General features: G+C 52.4%; 9 protein-coding genes across 10 annotated transcripts; 3 read left to right on the top strand and 6 right to left on the bottom strand.

Annotated features, from left to right (window-relative positions):
- Nucleotides 1–211: 211 nt before the first annotated feature.
- On the bottom strand, nucleotides 212–595 carry PV07_08423 (uncharacterized protein; the record flags this gene model as incomplete). Its single annotated transcript, XM_016395587.1, has 1 exon — nucleotides 212–595. The coding sequence occupies one exon, from the start codon at nucleotides 593–595 to the stop codon at nucleotides 212–214; it is 384 nt and encodes a 127-aa protein (XP_016245443.1).
- Nucleotides 596–2,174: 1,579 nt separating this feature from the next.
- PV07_08422 (uncharacterized protein) lies at nucleotides 2,175–2,777 on the bottom strand (the record flags this gene model as incomplete). The annotated part of the gene is made up of 3 exons (XM_016395586.1): nucleotides 2,175–2,338; nucleotides 2,395–2,544; nucleotides 2,606–2,777. 3 exons carry the CDS (start codon nucleotides 2,775–2,777, stop codon nucleotides 2,175–2,177), a joined length of 486 nt encoding a protein of 161 aa, XP_016245442.1.
- Nucleotides 2,601–2,822, bottom strand: PV07_08421 (uncharacterized protein; the record flags this gene model as incomplete). Its single annotated transcript, XM_016395585.1, has 1 exon — nucleotides 2,601–2,822. One exon carries the CDS (start codon nucleotides 2,820–2,822, stop codon nucleotides 2,601–2,603), a length of 222 nt encoding a protein of 73 aa, XP_016245441.1.
- A 3,369-nt stretch (nucleotides 2,823–6,191) lies between these two features.
- Nucleotides 6,192–8,880, bottom strand: PV07_08420. 2 transcript variants are annotated; one of them, XM_016395584.1, is made up of 3 exons: nucleotides 8,256–8,880; nucleotides 7,070–8,201; nucleotides 6,192–6,976 (listed from the first exon to the last, which is right to left on the bottom strand). In XM_016395584.1, exons 1-3 carry the CDS (start codon nucleotides 8,734–8,736, stop codon nucleotides 6,379–6,381), a joined length of 2,211 nt encoding a protein of 736 aa, XP_016245440.1. In that variant the 5' UTR covers nucleotides 8,737–8,880; the 3' UTR covers nucleotides 6,192–6,378. The 2 variants fall into 2 exon arrangements, with proteins under 2 accessions (XP_016245440.1, XP_016245439.1); XM_016395583.1 differs by having other exon boundaries at nucleotides 6,192–8,201.
- A 530-nt stretch (nucleotides 8,881–9,410) lies between these two features.
- On the bottom strand, nucleotides 9,411–10,151 carry PV07_08419 (uncharacterized protein; the record flags this gene model as incomplete). The annotated part of the gene is made up of 1 exon (XM_016395582.1): nucleotides 9,411–10,151. The coding sequence occupies one exon, from the start codon at nucleotides 10,149–10,151 to the stop codon at nucleotides 9,411–9,413; it is 741 nt and encodes a 246-aa protein (XP_016245438.1).
- A 764-nt stretch (nucleotides 10,152–10,915) lies between these two features.
- On the top strand, nucleotides 10,916–11,851 carry PV07_08418 (uncharacterized protein; the record flags this gene model as incomplete). The annotated part of the gene is made up of 1 exon (XM_016395581.1): nucleotides 10,916–11,851. One exon carries the CDS (start codon nucleotides 10,916–10,918, stop codon nucleotides 11,849–11,851), a length of 936 nt encoding a protein of 311 aa, XP_016245437.1.
- Nucleotides 11,852–12,442: 591 nt separating this feature from the next.
- Nucleotides 12,443–14,082, top strand: PV07_08417 (uncharacterized protein; the record flags this gene model as incomplete). The annotated part of the gene is made up of 4 exons (XM_016395580.1): nucleotides 12,443–12,805; nucleotides 12,993–13,125; nucleotides 13,179–13,429; nucleotides 13,519–14,082. 4 exons carry the CDS (start codon nucleotides 12,443–12,445, stop codon nucleotides 14,080–14,082), a joined length of 1,311 nt encoding a protein of 436 aa, XP_016245436.1.
- A 413-nt stretch (nucleotides 14,083–14,495) lies between these two features.
- PV07_08416 (uncharacterized protein) lies at nucleotides 14,496–15,320 on the bottom strand (the record flags this gene model as incomplete). Its single annotated transcript, XM_016395579.1, has 1 exon — nucleotides 14,496–15,320. The coding sequence occupies one exon, from the start codon at nucleotides 15,318–15,320 to the stop codon at nucleotides 14,496–14,498; it is 825 nt and encodes a 274-aa protein (XP_016245435.1).
- A 3,950-nt stretch (nucleotides 15,321–19,270) lies between these two features.
- PV07_08415 (uncharacterized protein) lies at nucleotides 19,271–20,416 on the top strand. Its single transcript, XM_016395578.1, has 2 exons — nucleotides 19,271–19,565; nucleotides 19,711–20,416. The coding sequence occupies exons 1-2, from the start codon at nucleotides 19,396–19,398 to the stop codon at nucleotides 20,282–20,284; spliced, it is 744 nt and encodes a 247-aa protein (XP_016245434.1). The 5' UTR covers nucleotides 19,271–19,395; the 3' UTR covers nucleotides 20,285–20,416.
- The last annotated feature ends 3,052 nt before the right edge of the window (nucleotides 20,417–23,468 follow it).

Raw genomic sequence — 23,468 nt, 5'->3', positions numbered from 1 at the left:
TTCACCTATAGCTAATACTCGATGACTATCTCGAGGATACCGTCAGTAGCAACGTGAATAAAACTGAACACATCCACGCCTCGCCCATGCATCGATACGTGTGATTCGTTCTCGCCACTTTGAGCTCAGGTTGAAGCGACATTGATTCAGACCTATCACTGAGACTGGACCTGAGAAAAGAATTTCGTGTCTCCGACTATGGAGCCAACTTTCAGCAGTCCCCATAAAAGATACTGGTGGCAGTTGCACCACCTGCGCCAAAAACACACTCGCCCAGAGGCAAAGACCCAAGCGTGCCGAATCCAAAGTTTTCCCCAGTACACCCTTGTCCTGAGAAGAGCTGGATGCAGTTACCCCCGACCTTGGACCCGCGGGAAACTAGTTCGAAGCCAGTGAAAGAGCTGACGGTGTGGCAGGAGTTCAGTGTGCCGATGTTGATCTGGCCCTTATTTGCACAACTCCCTGAACTTCCATAGGCCAGCATGAAAGTAAAGTCGCTCCTCTTTGTGAGGGTGTTATGGTTTTCCGAAACTGGTGTTGTGAGAGTCGGAGCGGCAAGAGTGGAAGCGAAGGCAGCCATGGACAAGGCTTTCATGGTTGCGGTATAAGTCGGGAAGAACGAGTGTATCCGTCGAGCCGAGTGAAAAGAAAGGAGTCAAGCCGCCGAAGCCAATGGTGGACAGGTGTATCAATCAGGTTGGTGGAGGTCAACTGGAATCTTGTGCAAGGAGAAGGACTGTAGAGAAAGTGAAGACCATGAGCGGGATCTCAACAGTATTTATATTGCTCAGCGGCACTTTGTACTTATGGATGCTTGAACCTATGGATGCTTGAACCTCTGTCACTCTTCCTCCTTGTCTTACCAACACAAGTGAGCAGGAGCCTGCTGCTTCCTCTGGTCAGGTACAATACCCTCTCACATAAGCACTAAGGGAAACGCCAAAGTGCGAGTCGTAGTTATCGTTAAAGAAGGCATTGTCAATGTGAAACCAAAGAAGGAATAATAACGCCAGTTGAAACTCCAGCGATGTCGGGTCGCTCTGTACATGCATATATCCGAACATTGAGCGTAGATCGGATGAAACTCTTTTTCCAGTGACAAGGTACTGGCTCGACAATTCTTGCCGCCATATTTGTTTGGGCTGGTCACAAAAGACAAAGGGCCAAGAGTATCGTAACGAGAGATCCAAGATGCAAATCATGAAATCGCAGGATCTTGTACATTCTGGGCTATCCCGGTTCCTTCGATCCTACATGACAAGGAGACCACAGAGGCTAGGCCGTCAGCATCCAGCATCGAATTTCATATTATCGACTTCCACCTCCACACTGTTCCATAACTTACCAGCCCGTATCAGTTATGGAAAGCACGCGACTAGGCTTCACGTTCTTCAACTTAGCTTCATCACTTCTTTCAGACCAAGGCATTTACTGGGTATGGGCTGTCAGGGATTTGCTCGCGGAAAAAATCTGCCTAATTAGGTAAGGGCATCGATACAAAGATTCCATTCCTTCGATCCCGACTTAAATCGATTTCTGCCCTAACCGGCTGGGCAGCCTAAGTAGGCAATACCTGCATCCCTCAGTGTATTCACACGGTCCTATATCTGACAATAGCTGCTGACCTAAAACGGGCAAGTGTTATTCCCAATTAGGATATGGGTACGTGCCGGGGAAGGATCGATTTTGGTGGAACTAGGATGAGACGAACTTTGACTGCTACTTCAAGTCATTTTCTCTTCGTAGTTCCCTCTGCCACCTCTTCGTTCTGGTCTTAGGGGTACTGGCCCTTTGAATTCTGCTTGGTCCCGTCCATTTATCTCTTCGTCTCCAGGTCGTCTCTCTTTTTGCGGTCATTACGTTCTTTCTTCCAGTATTTTGTGCGCTTTGACGTTAGGATGTGAAAGTGAATTTGTTCTTGGTGAACTCTGGAGTACTTCTGCAAGATGGAAATTTATCTTCCAATATGAAGGGATGAAAAATCGAGACTCAATTATACTCCCCCGCTGCATACCCGTCGTGATCATTCCGTGTCGTTCTATAATGCTGACTGCATTAGGGGCTTCTTTCCACGTCGGTCGGTTTGCCAGAACGCCTTAGAACATTCTCAGATACCGAAATTCTTCTTGGACTAATACTCCCCTTTCTTCCTTTTATACTGGCTTCGGTGCCCTCTATGAGTCTATATCTTTCCTAACTTCGCCTCCGTCTTCGCTTGTTGTGCTGTTAGCCTTCGTGGCTCCAGCAGAGCTCTGCATAAAGAGGTGGCGTGGCAAGTATAGCATTGCTAACCACACGAGCCCGCTGGTGACGAGCAAAGTCGCAAGCTCGGCAACAACTATGAAGCATCAGTTTCCACAGAATCATATACATACTCGAGGGCAATTTGCTCACAAAACGACCATGTAATGAATCCAGAAGAGTAGACACCTTCATCTCCGGACGTCCTTTTGTACTTCGCCAGCTCCTCGATTGGCAGAGCCAGAAGGCTGGTCATGAATGCTATCGGAGCGAAAAGGATGGTGATAATAGTGAACCTGATGACTGCCATGCTTGGCAGTAAGCTAATTCGAGCGTCCCTCATGCTGGCACGCGCATCGTTAACTGCTGGCATATGTTCGTTTGAGGTTCAGTTGATCTTGAATCGTTTTGTCAACTCGCTCGGCGTCTCTGTCGACTTTCTGCACTCTTTCGCGGTAGTCTTTGACCTGCATTTTTGCCTTTGCCAATTTTCCGCTTTCTTCAGGTGGTAGGACATAATCAATCTCTTGCACCATCTTCTCCAAGAGTACTTCCTGCTGACGGAGAATATCATCCACCATGCCAACTCATCTCTTACGTCGGCAATATCTGTCACAAACTCGGTCTCTCTAGTGATCCGAGGTCTCCAAAATCCTGGTTTCGCACGTACTCGGTCACAGTGGACAGGACTCGGACCACACTACGTTCGAAGATGTCGAGAGGCGAAGGGAAGTGTTTTCTCTGAACTGCTCCAAATTGGTTGATCTGTGCGACAAGGACGCGCACAGTGTATTGCTCAGCAGACATAGAGCTTTCCCAATTTTCACCCTCGAGGCTTTTTCTTGCCCACTCTTCTCGTTCATACCTCGAAGGAGCATATGGATGTCTTGAAAGGTCTTTCCAGGAGGTGAAAATGCCGACACAACATAATTCTCTAGTTTCCAGATCCAGTACTGCGGAACTACGAGAATAGGTCGCTCAACTTCAGGTATTGCCGATCCATCTGTCAGATTTTTACATTCTCTCGTAACGACCTGGTTCTGGTTCCTGTGGCTAAGTACTGCATGTGAGAGTGATGGATAGTATGTTTCGTCCAGGGTTCGCTCAACTTGAATGTATTTCTCAGCTCTCCGCGAACCAATCGAGTGTCTCAGTTCTTGGGCTTTTTTTCTCGATCTGGTGAAAGTAAACATGTCCCGCAATACAAGACACGGAAACTGATATTGTTAGCTCGAAATGACAGACTCATCATTCAACTTACTGTAATGGCATAAGGTTTTTCGTCCAAGATATCATAAGAACAGACCCTATAGTTGATATATGGATCACCCGGAACAGCGGGAGGTTCGTGGAAGCACCAACTGAAATATTGGAGGCAGTTTTGTTGATCGAAAACAGACTGGCCCGACATGCAGCTCAAAATACCCAGGCATTTGTTAGTTTGAGCCGGAATCGCTGAGCAGATCATACGAATATTAGGAGACTCTAGATAGCATCAGCACTCTTTCTTTTCAAGCTAGCAGATTTGCTCAAGTTGGTCCATGGAACATGCATCCGGAACGAATTCTCAGTACTCGAAATCCACCTCTTTTGCTCCTCTCTTTTCAAAAGTCTGGTTCTCAACCTCCTTAGTGTTGTGGTATAGCTCTCGGTATCGTGGCCCCGAATTTCAAATCTCACATATAAGGGAAAATCAAAACATTGATTACCTGAAACCGATCCATACAAGGCAAAAAGAAGATGGAACCAGTCATGCCGAAATCCACGAACAAGGCGGACGCGATCCCGAGCAGAATTATCGTAGTTGCCTCGAGTATCTGGATTAGCACCATATGCAAGACAGAATTCGGTAGCAAGATACGATGGTAGCGCTCCCCATCCGAATGCATAGCCCAGAGGTGTCTTGCTGCCCGCGTCTTGATGGCGTAGTTCGCTTTGAACATATTAATCGTCGTCCAAGGCTTGGATAAGACAATTGAGCACGTTTTGATGGCGTAGTTCGCTTTGAATATATTTATCATCATCCAAGGATTGAACAAGATCACTGAGCGGGCCTGCTGTACCCAGCTTGGCTGCATAGAACACAGCCGATCTTCCCATGATGTGTCTCGCGACCTTAGATTTGCCCCTTCGTCGTCGACGAGGTACCTTGCGACTTAAATTAAATTATAGTGGATTGCGTAACGAGCGATCCGATCGATATCAACATTCACATGTGAGCGGCAGGCCTTTAACAGGGGTTTGAACTCAGACAGCCGCATCTTTTCGTCTTTTTGGAGATCACAAATAACCTTGACAAGGCTCTTCACTGTGTATACCGATGTTTAAGCTTTCAAGTTACGTTCAAGCCACGTTTGAACTTGGATGAATGGACGGACAGACCTTCAGATGCCACTGAATCTTGATTGGTGTTTCCCACGTCTTCTGATTTCGCCTGCGCTTCCGGTCTGTTTGCATTACTGGCACTGGAGGCTGTCTCCGGGCAATCCTCGAACGTTCGGAGGGTTAAATCTGCTTGTCTTAGCTTGTCGCACGGCAAGCAGGCGTTGAAGATCTCGAATTGAGGATCTACCGCGAGAAGGGGCCATTGTTACGTTGGTGGTCGGAGTAAGTATCTCTGTGTCTCAGAGAGCCTTGGTGCCGGGATGGAAGGAATTATGACTCTTTCTCTGCTCCAGATAGCCAGCTGGGAGATGAAATATGTGCTCTGGGTTTAGAACGAGTGTCACCCATCTGCTGTGGCCAGAGCAAATTGAATTGCACCACGCGTTCCAACATCTCTGGTGTGGTGGTAGTACAGAGCCCGGATTCGTCACTAGCAAGCGACTCGTGAGAAATCCCTCCTTACCGTCGCTTGTGAGTTGCTCAGATTGAGTGTTTGCGAGTGTGCTAATCAGACCCCGCACCCAGCCCTACAAATGCCAGTTGCCAATGGACAACCCCAGAGGAGGACTGAAGGCAGTGCAGGGAGCTTCACAGCTGAATATTTGCTCTCGACCATGAGGACAAGCACGAAACCTATTCCCTCTGCGGATGCCGCATTCTGTAGTGCCTAGAATCTGCTGCAGAACGACCACCAAGAAGATCAGCTACGTCTGCATGAGAGGGAGCAGGTCGAGCAGTGAGCCTGATCAGCCTGAGCAGCTCACACTGAGGCGCAGCTGAAACTGAGCCTCACCATCCTGGTCACTCGTTTGCCTTCTTGCTTGGTAGTCAAGGAGTGAGCGCTGTCCAAAATGGCTGCCAAGTTGCTGAATACTCGACTCTTTAGCTCGCAGCTAGTGAAGTCTAATCCTACCTTCCTGTGCCGTCCCTTCAAAATATTTGGTCATACAGGTGCGTTATTGCAAATTCTCGTCAAGAAGCTAGTGGTCATCCATGAGGGTGGAGCCGTGGACAAAATTGAACTTCCAGTATACTTTGATAGCCTGAGGGTGGGTATGTTGGTCAAAGCGTGGGGATTATCGACTAGAGTATTCGTTTCTCCAGTTTTTGCCCCACGGGATTGGACGATGTTGACCGGTAGAGGGTCTGACAAGTGTTCTAGGGCGGTATATTGTATTATAGTGTCTATGAAGGAGAGTGTCTGACTACTATCTATCTATGTTCTGGGTGCTAAGGCGCTAAGGCCTAACAACGACTGTCATCGGACATGGCAGGCACTCGGGCTCCTTTCTCATGCGGCGGTGTTGTCAGCGAGAGACGGCCGTGAGGCTCACGATGTATGTTTTCCTTCCGTTTTCGTCAACGAAGTACCACTAGTGATCGTGCCGATTCCTTGACTTAGATAACTTCGCCAAAATCCAGGGGTCTCACACTATTCTCCTAGGCAAAGCTCACATCTATCACAATGTATGGAACCGGTCGTTCAGCTCGGTTTTGAATCCTGTCCTTTGTGTTTAGGCATCGAGACTAGCGAGAGGAGTCCTTGGATCCCCCCCCCCCCCCCCAACACAAAAAGCTCGGTGTCTGAAATACAAGATACTGTATGCTCAGCGACCGTTCAACGTTGTAGATAACGAGTGAACGGAAATGAGCATCCAGAAGTGAATACCCGTACCTGGCACAACGCCGTTGACACGATCGACGAGCCAACCTCACTAACATACATGTCCCAACCCTTCCCAATGACTTCGGTCATCCGAAGTTGTTTTGGATAAACAGTTCACTTTCATCAAACACGTTGCCAGAATTCGACCAAGGAATCTGAGCGGGCATAGCACTCCGAATAGTGGATACGCTGCTAGTCGTGTACGAGAACTCGTCCTGTTCCAAAGTGCCCGGAAATCCATGCATACCTTGGAACCAACAATCAATGCCATCGACATGGTCCAGGAAGAAGTGGAGAGACGGGTCAACTGTAGCAACCCAATTTTCATCTACGAAATTGGCCGCGATTGTCCCATCAGGGGAGACATTTGATGCCACTAGTGGCGCATTCAGAGCCGAGAATGGATTCCCGTCAGACATTGCCGACCTGCTGTGGCTAAAATTGGGCGACGATGAATCGTCCCGGACGCCGGCCTGGATCGAAGATGAGGGAAGCATGGACCGTGATGAAGTCGGGGCCGTCTCATGGGCTGCCGAAGTTGGCGGAGGCGCTGATGTACCCTGTAATGTGTTACGCAGCCGATCCAGAATCTGGAGAGTCCGGACGGCGGCTTTGTTCGAACCCCCAAGGTTCTCGAGGCAGCCGGCGGCTTTCGCCAAAGCGACATCGCAGGCTGGAATCGTCCTTTTTGACTCGCCTTCCGTTAATAGAGACGCTCGTCTCGCCTCGGAAACGCCCATAGCCAGAATCCCCTGGAGTAGGAAGTAGACAACGTACCAGCTCAGTCCAGTGTGGACAGCCTCGGGATGTCTCTGGCAGAAAGTGGCTATATCGACAATAGCTTCGGCGGCCACGCGTTGAAGCTCTGCCGCCAGTTCCACCCGATGTTGCAGGTCATCATATCGACGCTGCTTTGCCATCAAGATCAGAATGCGCAGGTTTGCTTCCTTCCAGAGCACAATTTGACGGGGCCCGAGAAACCACGTGGGTACGTTAGGGGTCCGAAAGTAAGCGGGAAGAGAGTCTCGCCAATGCTGAAGTTTCCGCTCCTCAGCGATCGCCGAACTGTGTGGCTCCGGGTTTCTCCTTCCGCACAAGATTTCGCAATATGCGCCGTTCGCTATGACTGCCAGACGAGCTTGTGCATTTAGGGCGGAATATACTGTAGGGTGGTCGACTTCTCGAGGCAGAGTAGAGGAGGCGTCACAATCTGCGTCCACAATGTTCTTAGGTTTTTCTGCGTCAATGAAAATGTCGGCAACCGTGATGGGGCGTCCAGTAGTGAGACTAAAGCCACTATCGAAACAATACAGCGTCCAGAACAGCGCTCTCCGGTGCTGTTGTGCGAGGCTGCGTTTGGACTTGTCGGGGAGGATCTCTCGGTGCAATCCCAGACCCAGTGCGACTCGATAGGCGATGCCGATGAAGTTGTAACCGGTGTTGGGGCGATCTCTCTTTTGCAGATAGTTTCCCAGGAGCAACAGAGCTTGCACTGTCATGGTATTTCCCGACTCCAGTATTTCAGTACGCAATCGGGCTCGCCCAGCTTCGTAATACAGCGACGGTTCGTCCGTGCAATACCCACTGACCCATTCACCAATGGCAAGCACCATGAAGGATACAATGTGCCAAGGAGATTGTGATGGTATTCGATGCTTTTGGCTATGCTGTTGACGAAACGTTCGTTCGTGGACGATGGGATAAGACGAATTATACGCCACGAAGTAAGCCTCAATCAGAAGGTCCTGTGCCAATCCTCTTGCCATCCTCGCCGAGAAAAAGAAGTCTTGAGACCGTGCGGTTGAGTCAACCGATTTACATGTTTGGGTAGGTGGCCCGGCGGAGTTAGGGCTTACAGGTGGCAGAAATGATGAGATCGACTTCAACAAACTTGAGCCAGCCGTGATTCCTAAGACAGTTAGAAGCTCATCTTTGGTGTATGAAGCAACTTCGAGCCACTCACCAAGGTAGCCCGAAGAATCAAGAGACATCATCCCATCTTTCGAGGGTCCGTTATCTGGGTGGTTTTGATCGTCGTCATCACCAAAATGGGAGATCTCGTGCCATTCGAGCTCGGAAGCCAAGGGTGCTTTCCCAGGATTTAGTGTAGAGTCTGTCGTATCCGGTGCGGCTGGAGGGCTTGGAGGGGTTGGAGACTCCAGATCGTCATCTGAGCGGCCAAGCTCGTCTTCGAGTCTTATGTCAGGACGAACACGACGGAGGATAGCCTCGAGTCGTCTGCAGCGTATTTCAGCGGCTTGGAGGTTTTTTCGAGTGAGCGACGTCCGTGGCGGTGGCCCTGCAATAACGCATTCTTTCCCGGTCTTTGCGCAGTATACGCAAGGAGCCCCTTCGACCCCGAGAGCGCAGCGGGTCTTTCTGCGTTGGCATTCTGTACATGCCCGGTCCGACAGACGAGGAGCTCCTCTCCGGTTCCTGTTCATGTTGGAGACAAAGCAGTCATCATGTCGAATTACAGTGTGCGAGCTTCTCGCGCTGGTGCTCGCAGCTCGGCGTAGATTTATCACACGACTGCTCGCTGCCACAGAGGGGAGGTTGAAGAAAACAAACCAAGATGTGGCGACAGTGCGGCGTTTGCTCAGGAAGTTGAAAGATTCTTGCGGGGTTGACGGCTATTGCAGCCGTGGCGCATCACGTGTAAGAGACCTATGCTGCTTTTATTGCAGCCAATGGTATCGCGAGAGGCGACGGCGGATCCAAGGCACGAGGTGGGAAAGGGGGGCATCTAAGATATGTTCTCGATCCCAGGAGCATATGCACACTCCTCTGGGTCTAGTCGCCAACTTCTCAAAAGAAGCACGCTGCGATGAGAAAGTCGCCGCAGTTGGCAAAGACAGGCATCAAGTCAGGGTACGAACGAAGTGCTTTGGGCAACAATAGCATTCCAGATTAGTCTACAGGATGCTTATAGGTGCATATAGCTAGTACTAAGGCTGAAAAGGCAGCTGGAGAGCAAAAGGGAGTTGATAAAGTGCTCCGTACGACTTCGTTGCATTGTATTGGCAGCACGAGAGCATTCTTCGAGTTTGCATACGATTCCTTCCAAAGGTTCTTGACAAACTTCATTGCTCAGTCGTCCCATTCCAGACGCATAAATTCACAAGTGCCTGAGGTCGGACAATTTCCTTACACCGTTCCGGTATTCTTCAACGCTGCGGATGGTGATCCTGGGTTGGATCAGCTTCGCGCGCGCCAGTTCTCCATTGGGCAAATCATTGTACTCTGCCCGTTTCACGGCAGCGTCCCAGTTGTTCTCAATCCCACTTTGGATGTGTCGTTGCGCTATCCGGTGTCGAGCAAGTTCGGGCAATACGTCCACAAACCAAGTATCGTCCACCATGGCGCTAATGGTAGACCAGGGACTTTCATCCAAAAGCAACCAATTCCCTTCCAATATGACTGTCGAGGTATCTGGAGACACAATGATGGCGTCGACAACCGGATCTTTGGCGACATGATCAAATGCAGGCGCTAGGACGCTTCTCGACAGCCATGAGCCGTCTCGTCTCGATTGGTCCAACAGCTTCACCAGATTCACCACTCCCTGCGCGTCAAACGTCCACGGGGCACCCCTCCGAGCGTGTAATTCACCACTGTTGGGCAACAAATCAAGGGCTACACGTGGAAGGTGAAAGCCATCCATAGGTAGAACGGTCGCATATGCAGTGCCCGCCAGCTTATTCAGTCTGTTGACAACTTCTCTGGCAACTGTTGACTTCCCAGCACCGGGAACACCAGCGAGCGCTATCAGGGTTCTCGACGGAGCATGTTGATTTGTCTTGACCTCGTTTTCCACCTCGAGAGTACGGGCGACAAGAAATTCGTAGACTAAGTCCATATTTCGACTTTGAATATGTTGGGAGAATGCTTGGTTGCAGAAGGGAGGATTTTGAGAGCGGTTCAGGTATATGAGAGGATATCGACCACGGGGCGCAAGGGCGCGTTCAGAGCAACGGGTGGGCAGTTTGATCTAGTATGTGACCTGGTAGACGCGACATCCCTGTCCTAGGGGGAATGGCACTTTATGAAGATTGATTAAAGCTCGAGGTGGTAAATGTGGTGTCTAAACCAGGACTGCTAGAGAGGAACAGAAACGCTGGCATCTGGGGCAGCGCTGTTCCACGCTGCCACCCACCAGACACGCATGGCAGATTCCCCGACACTGGCCATCTGAGAGGCAATCACGAGAATACTAAGATCTGTTACCAGGCAAAATCCATTAAAGGTTAAATTACCTAGTGCGCAAAGAATGTACCACGAGAACAGGGGCTTCGGAGAGGCGGTTGGTGTTCGGAGCACTGTGAGCCGAAGGCTCTCACTTGTCGGAAGTCTTAGATTACCTGGACGCTCGCTTGAATTAGTTTGTGCGGATCAAACCCTTGTAAGACAATCCTCTATACGGAGCACAGCAAGCCGATGCCGTGGACAATTAACCATGGTTCTTTGGGGCGAGGTTCCAAGCCTGTTGCCAAAAAACTCCTCTTCCTAGCATTCCAGATTCTCTAATTTTAATTTTCTTATACATATTGAGCTTTATTGAGCTTAGATCATTATTTTCCGGTTTCTTGCTGGCATCTCTCTGTCCATCGTGGAAGAGCCATAATGGGTGAACTCCAACCGGCAACGAGTGTCCCCGTTGAAGACGCAAGGGAGATGCTCGCGTCGCGTATCATTCCAACCATGACCCTATCGTCGTCCTCCAACCCGCTGACAGCGCCGTGCATATCTTCGACTTCTTCTCTCAGTCATACCGCCACAGCTACAGAACGGTTCAAAGTGGAAGGGGGCGCGATCCTGACAGGAGGCGCAGGTTCTCTCGGCTTGGTAGCTGCGAGAGCACTCATCGAACATGGACTCTCTGTAGTTTGCCTATTCGACTTACCGGGAACTTTAAAGTCCTCTGAAGCTCAGGTCGACACATTACGGAAGGACTTCCCACACCAGGTGTACACCTACGCGGTCGACGTCACATGTCCTCAAGCCGTCGAGGAAGCAGTTCAGCAAGCAGTGGCCACCGCACAAAGCATCGACATCCTCTGTTGTTTCGCGGGAATTGTTGACTGCGTCCACTCCATTGCAGCATCCTCCCAACAATTTCGCAAGGTCATCGATGTGAACTTGGTGGGCTCCTTCCATTGCGCTCGCGCTGTCGCAAAGCACATGATCGAACAAAAACGGGGTGGAAGCATCGTCTTGACCTCCTCGATCTCTGCACATCCTACCAACTTCCCGCAGCCCCAGCTGGCATATAATGTCAGTAAAGCTGCCGTCAGTCATATGACACGCAATTTAGCAGCAGAATGGGCGGTTCACGGGATCCGAGTCAATTCGATCAGCCCCGGGTATATGGATACTGTCCTAAATGCCGGTGATAGTCTCAAGCCAATCCGCGATATCTGGGCTTCACACTGTCCTTTTGGCAGAATGGGTGATATTGAGGAGATCACAGGGCCGATCATTCTGTTGAGTAGTCGGCGGGCGGGAGGATACATCACGGGAGCAGATCTCTTGGTAGACGGAGGTGCGATGTGTTTTTGATTGATAGAACCAAATTCTAACGTACAAAGGGCGGAAATAGATGATAGGGAAATAGAGGAAACCCACTGTGTACTTGATGCCAATCCCTCGTGTTTGGGTCGGCTCACCTTGCTCCGATGCCTGCCACCCGGCACATAGATCATGCTCAGGTGGTGTTAGTTCTGGGTCATTTAACACGAGTTGCCTTCCACACCTCCAGCTCGTAGTTCGTCAGGCCAACCCACTTGGTCTGTGCGCCGGCTGTCACGACTCGATTCCCAGCCCAGTGAATCGCATTCGGCAACAACTAACCACCTAGGTACCCATTAAAAGGACGATGGGATGGCCGAACTCACCAATATCCCATCGTCGACCAAAGACCCTCACCCTTCAGAGTTTGTGGAATTTGCGTCTGGCAATCATACTCTGGTCGAGTCTTCTGTGGCGGCTGTCGACACCCAGTTTGGAGGGGTGTGCGACGAACAGACAAACTAGACGCAGGAGAGAGACAGCCTCGCCAAGAATGATGTGTTGCGAGATTTCTTCGCCACCGTGCCTGAACCCCTTGGGCCCTCAAGGGATGCGACTGCAGCAGCTTCCATGGAACGAAAGATGACATTTTCCACCGGCTGTCGTCTCTACCCTAAAGCCATCGCCCGGTCATTCCTCCTCTCCTGCACGATCATCATGGAAGGCTACGACACCACGCTGATAAACGGCTTTTACGCCTTCCGGGCCTTTCGAGCGGCTTATGGATCTGCAGTTCACGGGCCAGACTCGGCTACGACGGTCACATACCAGATTAACCCGAGATGGCAAGCAGCTTTGACAAATTCTGGCGAGATCGTGGGTCTCTTCCTCAACGGCCTTTGGACCGATCGATTTGGTCATCGATGGACGATGATAGGGACGCTGATCCTCATGCTGTTATTTGTGTTTCCCGCGTTCTTTGCCGTGAACATCGAAATGATATTGGTATCTCAGATTTTATGTGGTACACCTTTGCCTATGGGAGAGATGCGGGATCCAGATGCCGACGAGAAAAGGTGTTCCATGGGGCGCCTTTCAATCTCTGTCGACAACATATGCTGGCGAAGTCATGCCAGTGCAAATGCGAGCTTATCTATTAAGCAATGTGAATATGTGCTGACTGATCAGGCAGTTATTGGGAGTGGCTGTGATGCGAGGGCTGGTCAACAATGCATCCCAGTGGTCATATCGAATCCCGTTCGGCCTTCAATGGTTGTTTGCCGCTGTGATCCTGTCTGGCGTTATTTTTGCTCCTGAGAGCCCATGTGAGTTGACTTCCGGGGGATATAGCGAGTTGAACAACTCTGATACACTGCAGGGTGGCTTGTAAGACATGGAAAATTGCGCCAAGCGAAACGATCCTTGTTGCGTCTTGTCACCATGAGACTTAACGGCTTCACGGTTGACGGGATTCTTGCCATGATGAAACAGACGAATGATATCGGAAAGTTATCTCCACGGCGAGACCGCCTCCATCCTGGACTGTTTCAAGGGGACCAACCTCCGCCGAACGGAGATCTGCTGCATGGTCTATTGCGCACAGGCGATGAGCGGTTCAACACTAACTGGGTTCGAAGCCTACTTCTTTGAACAGGCCGGAGTTGGGGTCCAAGCCTCTTTTACCCTCGCAGTGGGAATGTATGCTCTGGCGATCCTAGGAGGAGTTATCGTGGTTCCTGCTCCCCAGAATCGGAAGACGAAGGCTATATCTGACGGGGTCAGTTGTTTCGTTCTGTATCCTTGTCTCGGCCGGAATCGTTGGAACGCTCAGGCCATCGACATCCACATCGTGGGCAACAGCCAGTCTCCTCATCCTTCTGACCTTTGTGTACGACATGACCCTCGGACCGGTTTGCTACGTCCTAGTAGCCGAGGTGCCTTCTACCTGCCTCCGGGTCAAGTCAGTTGTCCTTGCGCGTGCGGCGTATAACGCCATCAGTATCGCAATGAACAATGGCACGTCGCATATGCTCAACCCAGCGGCGCTGAACTCGCGGGGCAAGACGTGCTTTTTCTATGCCGTGACGACTGCTTTGAGTTTTGCGTGGTGTTACATCCGACTACCGGAGCCCAAGGGTCCCACTTACCTGGAGCTCGACATACTGTGTGAAAAGAAGGCCCGTGCAACAAGGTTCAAAGAGTTTCAAGCAGTTCTGGAAAGCTCTGGTTACTTCTCTCTCGCAAGGGGCGGATCTTTTGAAAATAGCTGGCGTGGATACTGAGTCAAGTCTTTATCTCGACGTCACGGAACCACCTGATAACTCATGGTAGTGTGTAGTGAGACAACATCTCGAGGGAGGAATGGCCAGGTGGAGCGCCATTCCCATTCTGTCGCTCTAACCGAATATGTACTTTCTCCGCTGTGCCAAGCCATCAGCATCCGGAGGATGAAGTGATTGCCATATGCGCACCCCCGCATGTTGGCTATCACATTTGCGGCACGTATAACATAGATTTATCCTTCCTCAGATGGCATCAGAGTCGGATCTTTTGCGGTCATTGACATCTACGACAGCGATTGAGACAGTCCGGTCATGGGTAAGACACTCTTGATTAGATTCCCCGTCTGGGAAAGAGTTGTCTAAGGTGGAATTTGTGTCCCGACGAATAGATTTGACCAAAGCACCATATGCGTTCATGGTAAAGTATAGCCTCCGTCAATGAGAACATCGCTTCCAGTCTGAAAGCTCGACGCATCACTCGCCAGATACAGATAGAGACCCTTGATTTCCCGCACGTGCCCTTGACGCCCAAGCACTGCCATCCGGTGCCCCTCGTTCTCGCACAACGGTGAGGCTCCCATCTTTGTCTGGAAGAACCCGGGACTGACGATGTTGACGCGTGCAAAATCCCGCCACTCTCGCGCCAAGCTCTTGCCTAGATGGGTCACAGCGGCCTTGGTGGCATTGTAGACCGGCTGGTCCACGGGAACGTTGACAATGTGAGCCGACATGCTAGACGTGATGATCAAGTTCCCCCGGCCTTGTTGCTTGAAGACCTCTCCTGCGTACTTGGCACAGAAAAAGACACCATCCACGTTGACTGACATCTGCTTTCGATATTCGTCCACCGTTTGCTCGAGGATTGGCTTGGAAATGGCCATCCCGGCGTTTGCAACGAAGACATCCAGACGGCCGAAGTCCTTGGCCACCTCCCCGACAGCTTGTTGCACTCGCGACGGGTCTGAAACTTCGACTTGATAAGCTTTGACCGTGATACCGTGTTTAGACGCCAATTGTGCCCCCTTGGATTTGGCTGCGTCGTTCGTGTTGTACCAGAGGGCCAGATTGGCTCCGGCCTCTGCCATGGCTTCGGCAACCGCCCATCCAATGCCATCTGAAGCACCTGTAATGCACACCACTCGATCTTTCATGGAGAGCTGGTCAAAGACATTTTCGGGCGTTGGCGGGGTTGGCTTTGGGGGCCGGGGAGTTGCGCATTCCTCAATGGACATCGACATGCTGGGCTGATTCGAAAAAACAGAATAGGATCGATCCAAAAAAAGCCGAACTTGTTGCAAAGAGTTTTATCGCTCAACCTGCAAGGTCGTAGAATGCAACAACGTTGCAAGGGCTTTCGTTAAATGCGGGATTCCCTGGCTAGTTGTCCTCTCGGGACATTGTCTTCCGATGGCGATCGACCGGGTTTTTTCCTGTCACAATCGTCCATCGGACGACCGACCCTCGTTGTCTGCGCCAATGAACTCTGATTTAGAACTGGAGGTGCTGCCGATGCGGATCAGATAGAGCCTATGACGGACTAGTCTTTGGTTCGTCCCCTATCGACATCGAGCGCCCACCATACGTCGGCTCACAGTGAGCCGACCATTTCAAGGCATGAAACTCAACGAGCTGTAGATGTCTACAACAGCAGCAGACGACTATCCATTGTTCGCGTATGCAGCCGAACAGATTCGAAACAGCATGCGGTGGCAACATACTGCAAATTGGGATGGCGAGGGGATTTTTAGACCTCACCATTCTGGCCTTATGCACTCTTGAACGGCTTTAGTTCCCATCCCAACTTCGGCTCAAACATACTATATTCGAAATTTATAAAGAGACCATGACTATCAATGACGTGCGGATAATGCCAATACACTTGATTGTTCTACTTGGAGTACCAAGTGCCAGACCTAGCCTACAGCAAATTTGCAGATCTAGCACCATGCCCAGCCTTTCGCGTGGCTTCGCCTGTCAATGCTCCTCTCACTCGCCGAGCGGCCTAGATCTCGTATTTACACTTGGCCACTCGACCATCGTCGGACCACTGCCGCCCGACGACTTGATGCAGCATTCCGCACCGGCAAACCAGGACACATTCGTATCCAAATGTCGCCACGGTCGAGGAACTCTACCTTCCTTCAGCCTGCTTCCGCCGCCCCTCCCCCGCGTTTGCGAGAGTCTTGCCTAAGATCATCACCGTCGCACCGGAGATGGACACGTCCCGGACGACAAATCCTGAGGTGACTTGCCCCGTGAATAGTTTCTCCGCGAGTGTGGAGAACAAGTAGGTTCAGCATGGGTGGACTAGTCTTCATGATTGGAATAAAGCCATCTTCTGCACTGGGGCAGGCGGGCCTACCACAGAAACTCGGTGGATCACACAAGAGTGAAGTATATATAAGTCTCTCAATCTCAAGTTGTTCTCTCTCGGCATCTCTCTGTCTCACGCAGTCTCTGTCTATAGCGACATACGCTCGGCATCTTGCTCTTCACACCTCAAGTCACGCCCTCGATATGGAATATAAAGAGCCAATGCAACAGGTTGGTGAGAATGTGGAAAACGTGGATGGAGAAGTCTTGGAGACCAAATATGCTGGTGAGTTTCACAGCTACATCGAGCCTCCCAAATGCTCATGGGCTAACTTGTCAGTTCTCGGACGATGGACTGTGGTCAAGACCTTCTGGAAGGCCATCATCTTCTGTATGATCCTCAATTGGGCGGCGCTCAATGATGGCGTGAGTAGACCTCAACTCGAACAAGGCCAAGCTGACCGATCCTGCAGTTCCAGCAGCAAATCCCTGGAAATGTAATCCCCATGCAGGCTTTCATCAGCCAAATGGCGGACACCAGGATCGACGGTGCACCCGCCATTAGCGCCAAGGTCGTTTCGTACTGGCAAGGCTTCGCTGAAATGTCCAAGACATTGGGTATGTTCACTGGGGGCTACTTTGCCAATCGCTTCGGTCGCAAGTAAGTCTCTAACTCAACGCGCATGATGGCGGTCTTAGCTTAGCGCCTCTGCTGACCTATAACTACCAGGCCGGCTATGCTGGGCGCCATCGTCGTCCTCCTTGGTGGCTCGATTGCTGAAGTCACAGCTTCTGGCTGGAGGAGCTGGCTCGGGGCTGCGGTCCTTGTTCGCACAGGAGTTGGCCTGGCCCAGTCAATCCTCATTACCTACGTTTCGGAGCTTTCTCCCTTCCAAATTCGAGGTCTCATGATCGGCGCGTACCAGCTCTTCATCGCTATCGGGCAATTGATCAGTGCGGTCGCTACCCAACTCGTTGTCATCAACCAGCCAACGAAATGGAAGCCCTTGATCGCTACCGAGTTTCTATTCACTGGTGTATGTTTGCGCCTATCATCTCCAAATCAAAGTCTTGTCAAGCTGATTTATTTAGATTCTCATCATCATGATCTGGTTCGTTCCGGAATCACACCTTCACCACGCTCGAAAGGGCGAGCATGAAAAAGCGAAGAGCTCCATGCTCAAGTTGTACGGCACTGCACCAAACTACGATGTGGTACGTCTTTGCGCAAAAAACAAGACATGTAGTAGTTTGCTGATGAGCTTGCCTACAGGAATACGAGTACCGCGTCATTCAACACGGTATTGAAAACGAACGAGTTTTCAGCCAGAGGTCCAAAGACGCATCCTGGCTGGAGATCTTCCAGGGCCTCAACTGGCGCAGAACGCTGGCTGGCTGCATAGGCATTTGCAGCCAGTGGACCGCTGGCGCCCCCATCGTTTTCGGATACTCTACAGTAAGCATTTTCTGGGCGATTCCCAGCTTTGTTGTTCCTGATAACTGATCCTGTCATAGTACTTCTTCAAAACGGCTGGCATCAAAGATCCATTCATTGTGACCATTATCACGTAAGCGCTTATGTCCCTATACACACTTGAAGCCGGCTCACTGACTTTGGCTCAGTTTCGTCTTGCTCATTGTCTCGATCTTCTCGTCCCTGATTGCCTGCGAGTATATTGGCCGGAGACCTCTCCTCGTGGGGTAAGTTGCCTCTACCATATTCGTTTCACCGTCACTGACCAGGCCATCAGTGGGTGCTTCCTCATGTGCATCTTCAACATCGGCCTCGGAACCGCAGGGTTCTTCAAATCGGACTCTGCGGACAAGGCAGCACTGGCTTTTCTGTTGCTTTGGGTTATCTGCTATGGCTGCTCGGCGGGACCAATTGGCTACGTGGCGTCCGGGGAAACTTCCACTCCCCGCCTAAGAGCTCCAACAACCTCGTTCAACTTGGGCTGCTATGGCCTCGGTTTGTGAGTCAACACCTTGTGCAGTTGTCTTCCAACCACTAATTCGTTCTCAGTGTCGTGTTCCAGTGGAGCGTTTCGTACATGATCAGCCCCGACGCAGGGGACATGGGTGTCAAGGCAGTCTACGTATGGGCCGGTCTCTTGATCCCCACGACCATCCTCCTCTGGCTCTACTACCCTGAGGTAAGTCGCTTCTTCTATCACCGCAAATCCAACATTGCTGACACCAATAAGACCTTCGGCCGAACCTACTGGGAGCTGAATGAGCTCTACGAGCGGAAGATTCCTGCCTGGAAGTTCAAGAACACTCCGACTCTGTCCGACCAGAGCGGCCACAAGAACAAGACCCTCATGTCTGGCGTCACCCGAAGACTTTCCATCACCGCCGCTTAGATCTGAGGAGTCTCGGAAGATCCTCGACAACTTGGCGGGAGATGGTAGCGACGATTGGGACACTTGCTGACCCTAGCAAGAAAGTGAAGGTGACTACGGTCGCAGTGGCCTGCGCCTTGGCCTAGGCTCTGTGCTCTTGGATGATTCAATGTCAAGGACCTGTATAGCACTAAAGGTCGACGAGCAGTAACTTGAAGGTTACCCTCCTGGATATTGCTTATCCACCACTCTCTCGCTTACCCTCTATCTCTATGTCCTGTTGTTATGAACATCCCGATTCAGCATTTGTTGGTGTAAGAATGATTACACATCCCATTGAGCTTGTCTCGTATAAGAGCTTCTCGACGTACAAGTTATGCTCTGGAAAGGGATAAGCCGCTAGTCGCACTAACACAGTCCCTATAAAAGCGACCATTGGCTAAGACTGATTTAGCTACTCCCAATCCACTTGTACATCGTCAAACTGCTGCCTGGCGTAAAGCCGCCTATATTACTCGAATATGTTTGCAAGCATCCGTGACCCCCTCTACATCCCAACCCCAAAAATCTTGCAAGTCGTTGATCTGGAAAAGTCGGAACGCTTTGCTTCTCCTCCCCGCGAATCAAGAGTTCATCAGCCTAAACAGACAGGCACATCATGGCAGCCCAGACCGAACCCGAGATCATCCTCTACGACCTTGCCTGCACCAAGAACGTCTGCTTTTCCCCTGTTGTTTGGCGCATCCGCCTCATGCTTAACTACAAGCAAGTCCCTTACAGGACCATCTTCCTCGAGTTTCCCGACATCGAGCCCACGCTGAAGGGGTTGTAAGTTGTTCAATGTCGCCCTTTTTTTTTGGCGTTCTGGCTATTCCATCCTTCAAACCCCTTTTCGCTCGCAGGCATCGATGCACGTCTGCATAGCCCTTAATGCAAGCTTCGGGGAGATTTTCCTGACATGACAACCTCTTAGGGGCCTGGTTCCGGGCGAATCCAGTTCGGCATCCAAGATCAAGTATACCGTCCCGGCCATCCACCACGTGCCGACCGGCTCGTACATGATGGAGTCAGGCCCGATCTCCCAGTTCCTCGAGTCGACCTACCCAGACCCGCCAGTGCCCTTGACGTCGGAGCTGGGCCGGGAGATCGAAGCCCAAGCGCGCCGTGTGCTCGGCGCGGTCTTCCAGGCGTCGACGATGCCGCGCGAGGTCAACATCCTTTCACCCCGCGCACAGGAGTACTTCCGACGCACCCGCGAGGCCATGCTGGGCCACCGCCTCGAGGACCTGCTGGACCCCGACAGGGAGGACGAGAGCTGGGCCGCGGCGGGCGACGGCATGCGCGCCGTCGGCCAGCTGATGCAGACGCACCAGGCCGAGGGCCCGTTTGTGCTGGGCGCCCGGCCCAGCTACACCGACTTCTTCATCGCCGGGTCCCTCCAGTCGGCGAGGGTGGTGGATGAGGGTGTTTTCCGCCGGAATATCAAGGACCCTGGTTTCAAAGGGATCTATGAGGCGTGTGTCCCTTATATGGAGAAGAAGGATTGAGCACCGAATTATGGGGTTGGAACCAGCGTTTGATGCCTCATTCCCTTATAGATCATAAGAAGGTTTGCTCAATAGAAGAGATAGACCACCCTCACGCTCGGGGGAATAGTTACAGACACACATTGTTGAGCATTGCCTTGTAGAATATCAGACAAGTAAATGTCCCAGTGTATGAGTATCTAGTCATGATTGCTCTTCTGGGAAAGATCCAGTGCAAAGACAACCTGCTTTACTCCTGTCCCTCTGGCTTACTCACAGCAAAGGATTCTGCCTAAATACAATTGTGGGCGGGCCGAAATGTTATACGAGGTGTCTGACGATATTTCTCCCCTTGTTTCCGGCGAGGTTTGGTGTCTGACAGCATCAATCAAGCCCAACCTCCGGATTTTGTCCTGTATCGGCCACCACGACTTCGACGAAGCTTGGGAGGTCTCTTGAAGCCATGCATCGGAAGTTACTAACTATTAATGTCATGGCCGGAAGGCATTGCCGCATCTCTCTAGCAGAGTGTCTCTGCGTCGATCCGTACTAACCGACGGGCAATATTTGTAAATACTTCAAAAGGCTTGTCTTCGCGGTAACTTGCGTGGTTCGGCTACACATTTGGCACCTCTTGCGTTTCCGGGCACTGGTGGTGGTCTCGAGAGTTAGCATCGCCCAACATGAAGTTCACAGAGGGCATGTGGCGGACGAGGTCGGGCATCTCTTTCAACTGGATGGGCAACGTGGAGCGGCTCCACGTCACCGACGACAACGCCGTCGACCTGCTGCTCACGAAGCCGCAGAGAAGCCGGGGCGACACGCTCAACGTCGGCACCGTTTCTGCGCGGATTCGCACTCCGCTCGAGGGTGTCATCGCGGCGAGCTTCTCACATTGGACCGGCGAGGAGGATCGAGGTCCGCATTTCCCTCTGTTCGAGGCGCCGCCGACCCCCGAGATCAACCACTCCAAGGGGCGGTCGTTGGACTACGCGAGCGGACCGCTGGGCTTGTCGATCAACGCCACCCCCAACGAGCTGGCGTTCTCCTACTCCTGCAACTCCAAGAGACTCACCGGCCACGCGTTCCGGTCCATCGCCGTGGTGTCGTCCTCGGACACGCCCGGATACAGGATCGACGAGGGCATGTACGCGCAGCAGGACAACTACATGCTGCTCGAGCTCGACCTGTCGGTGCACGAGAAGATCTACGGCCTGGGCGAGCGGTTCGGCGCGTTCGTGAAGAATGGCCAGACGGTCGACGTGTGGAACGAGGACGGCGGGACCAGCTCCGAGTTGACGTACAAGAACGTGCCCTTCTACCTGTCCAGCCGCGGGTACGGCGTCTTCATCAACCACCCGGGCAAGGTCATGCTGGAGATCCAGTCAGAGCGGACCACGCGGGTCAACATCGCCGTGCAGGGCGAGAGCCTCGAGTACATGGTCATCGCGGGCCCGTCGCCCAAGGCCGTCCTGGACCGCTACACCGCCTTGACCGGCCGTCCGGGGCTGCCTCCGGCCTGGTCCTACGGGCTCTGGCTGACGACCTCTTTCACGACCTCGTACGACGAGCGGACGGTCACGGCGTTCCTGGACGGGTTCAAGGCGCGCGACATCCCACTGAGCGTCTTCCATTTCGACTGTTTCTGGATGAAATCCTGTACGTGTTCCTGGTCCAAGTCAAGACATCTCTTGTCCCAGCGGCATCTGTGTAACTTTAAGACATTGGTGGACATCGATCAGTACACTGACCGCGAGATGATATAGTTCAATGGTGCGACTTCCAATTCGACGACGACAACTTCCCAGATGCAACGGGCTACCTGCGCCGCCTGAAGGAGCGCGGGGTGAAGATCTGCGTCTGGATCAACCCGTACATCGCGCAGGCGTCCCCGTTATTCCTCGAGGGGAAGAAGAAGGGCTACTTCGTCATGCGCGCGGGCACGCCGCGGCCGACGGTCTGGCAATGGGACAACTGGCAGGCGGGCATGGCGGTGGTGGACTTCACCAACCCGGGTGCGCGGGAGTGGTACGCCGCGCACCTGTCGCGGCTGATGGACCTGGGCGTCGACGGCTTCAAGACCGACTTTGGCGAGCGCATCCCCTTCCTCCCGCACCAGGTCACGTACCACGATGGCAGCGACGCGGTGCGCATGCACAACTTCTACGCCCACCTGTACAACAAGACGGTGTACGAGGCGATGCAGGCCAGGGGCAGGGACCCGTGTCTCTTCGCGCGCGCCGCCACGGCCGGCGGGCAGCAGTTCCCCGTCCACTGGGGGGGCGACTGCGAGAGCACGTTCGAGGCTATGGCCGAGACGCTGCGCGGCGGGCTCTCGCTCGCGCTCGCGGGCTTTGCCTTCTGGGCCCACGACATCGGCGGCTTCGAGGGCCTGCCCGACCCCGCACTGTACAAGCGCTGGGTGCAGTTCGGGCTGCTGGGCAGCCACTCGAGGCTGCACGGCAGCTCGAGCTACCGCGTGCCCTGGATCTACGACCCCGGGAGGTACCCGGGCGAGGACGAGGCGTGCAGCAGAGTCCTCAGGGACAGCGTGGCGCGCAAACTGGCGCTGATGCCGTACCTCTTGCGCACCGCGCTCGAGGGCCGTCTCAAGGGCACCCCCGTCATGCGGGCCATGTTCCTCGAGTTCGGAGAGTGCGACATGAACGTGTGGTCTCTGGACACGCAGTACATGCTCGGGAGCGAGCTCTTGGTCGCGCCGGTGTTTGACAAGGGAGGAGAGGTGACTTTCTACGTTCCGTTGTCTAGGAAGGATAACGAGACAGCCGCGGGGCAATCCAGGTGGAGAAGTTTCTTTGACCACGGTAAAACTTACGAGGAAGGCCGCTGGTATACAGAGGTACACGGGTTCGACACGTTGCCTCTGCTGGTCAGACCGGGAGCTGTTGTGCCATTCAACCCGACTTTGAAGGCACCGGACGGAGACGTCTTGAAGGGCTTGCAGGCCCTAGTCAACGGGCCACTGGACGGCGAGAGAGTGGTCGAGCTCGTCGAAGCACGGGATGTGGCCAAGGTGGCCAAGACGTTTACAATAGACCAGCGCATGGCTATCAAAGGGGTGGAAGGCGTCGAGGTTGTGGATTTGTCAAAAGCGTAGACATAGACAACGTTGGGCTGATCGCCGGTAAAACGAGGTGGGATTTTGGACATAGAGGGGATTGAGAGATCAGGGCAGAAAGAAACC

The sequence above is a fragment of the Cladophialophora immunda genome, assembly GCF_000835495.1.
Source record: "Cladophialophora immunda strain CBS 83496 unplaced genomic scaffold supercont1.5, whole genome shotgun sequence".
NCBI lineage: Eukaryota > Fungi > Ascomycota > Eurotiomycetes > Chaetothyriales > Herpotrichiellaceae > Cladophialophora > Cladophialophora immunda.
Note: the sequence above shows the minus strand (reverse complement) of the source record. Positions and strands in the feature narration are given on the sequence as shown.

Excerpts from the sequence above, each read along its gene's own strand:
- PV07_08420 (XM_016395583.1), bottom strand. The coding sequence starts at position 8,736 with ATGAACAGGAACCGGAGAGGAGCTCCTCGTCTGTCGGACCGGGCATGT. Across the intron at positions 8,202-8,255 it reads TGATTCTTCGGGCTACCTTG|GAATCACGGCTGGCTCAAGT; the intron begins GTGAGTGGCTCG and ends TAACTGTCTTAG.
- PV07_08415 (XM_016395578.1), top strand. The coding sequence starts at position 19,396 with ATGGCAGCCCAGACCGAACCCGAGATCATCCTCTACGACCTTGCCTGC. Across the intron at positions 19,566-19,710 it reads GAGCCCACGCTGAAGGGGTT|GGGCCTGGTTCCGGGCGAAT; the intron begins GTAAGTTGTTCA and ends ACAACCTCTTAG.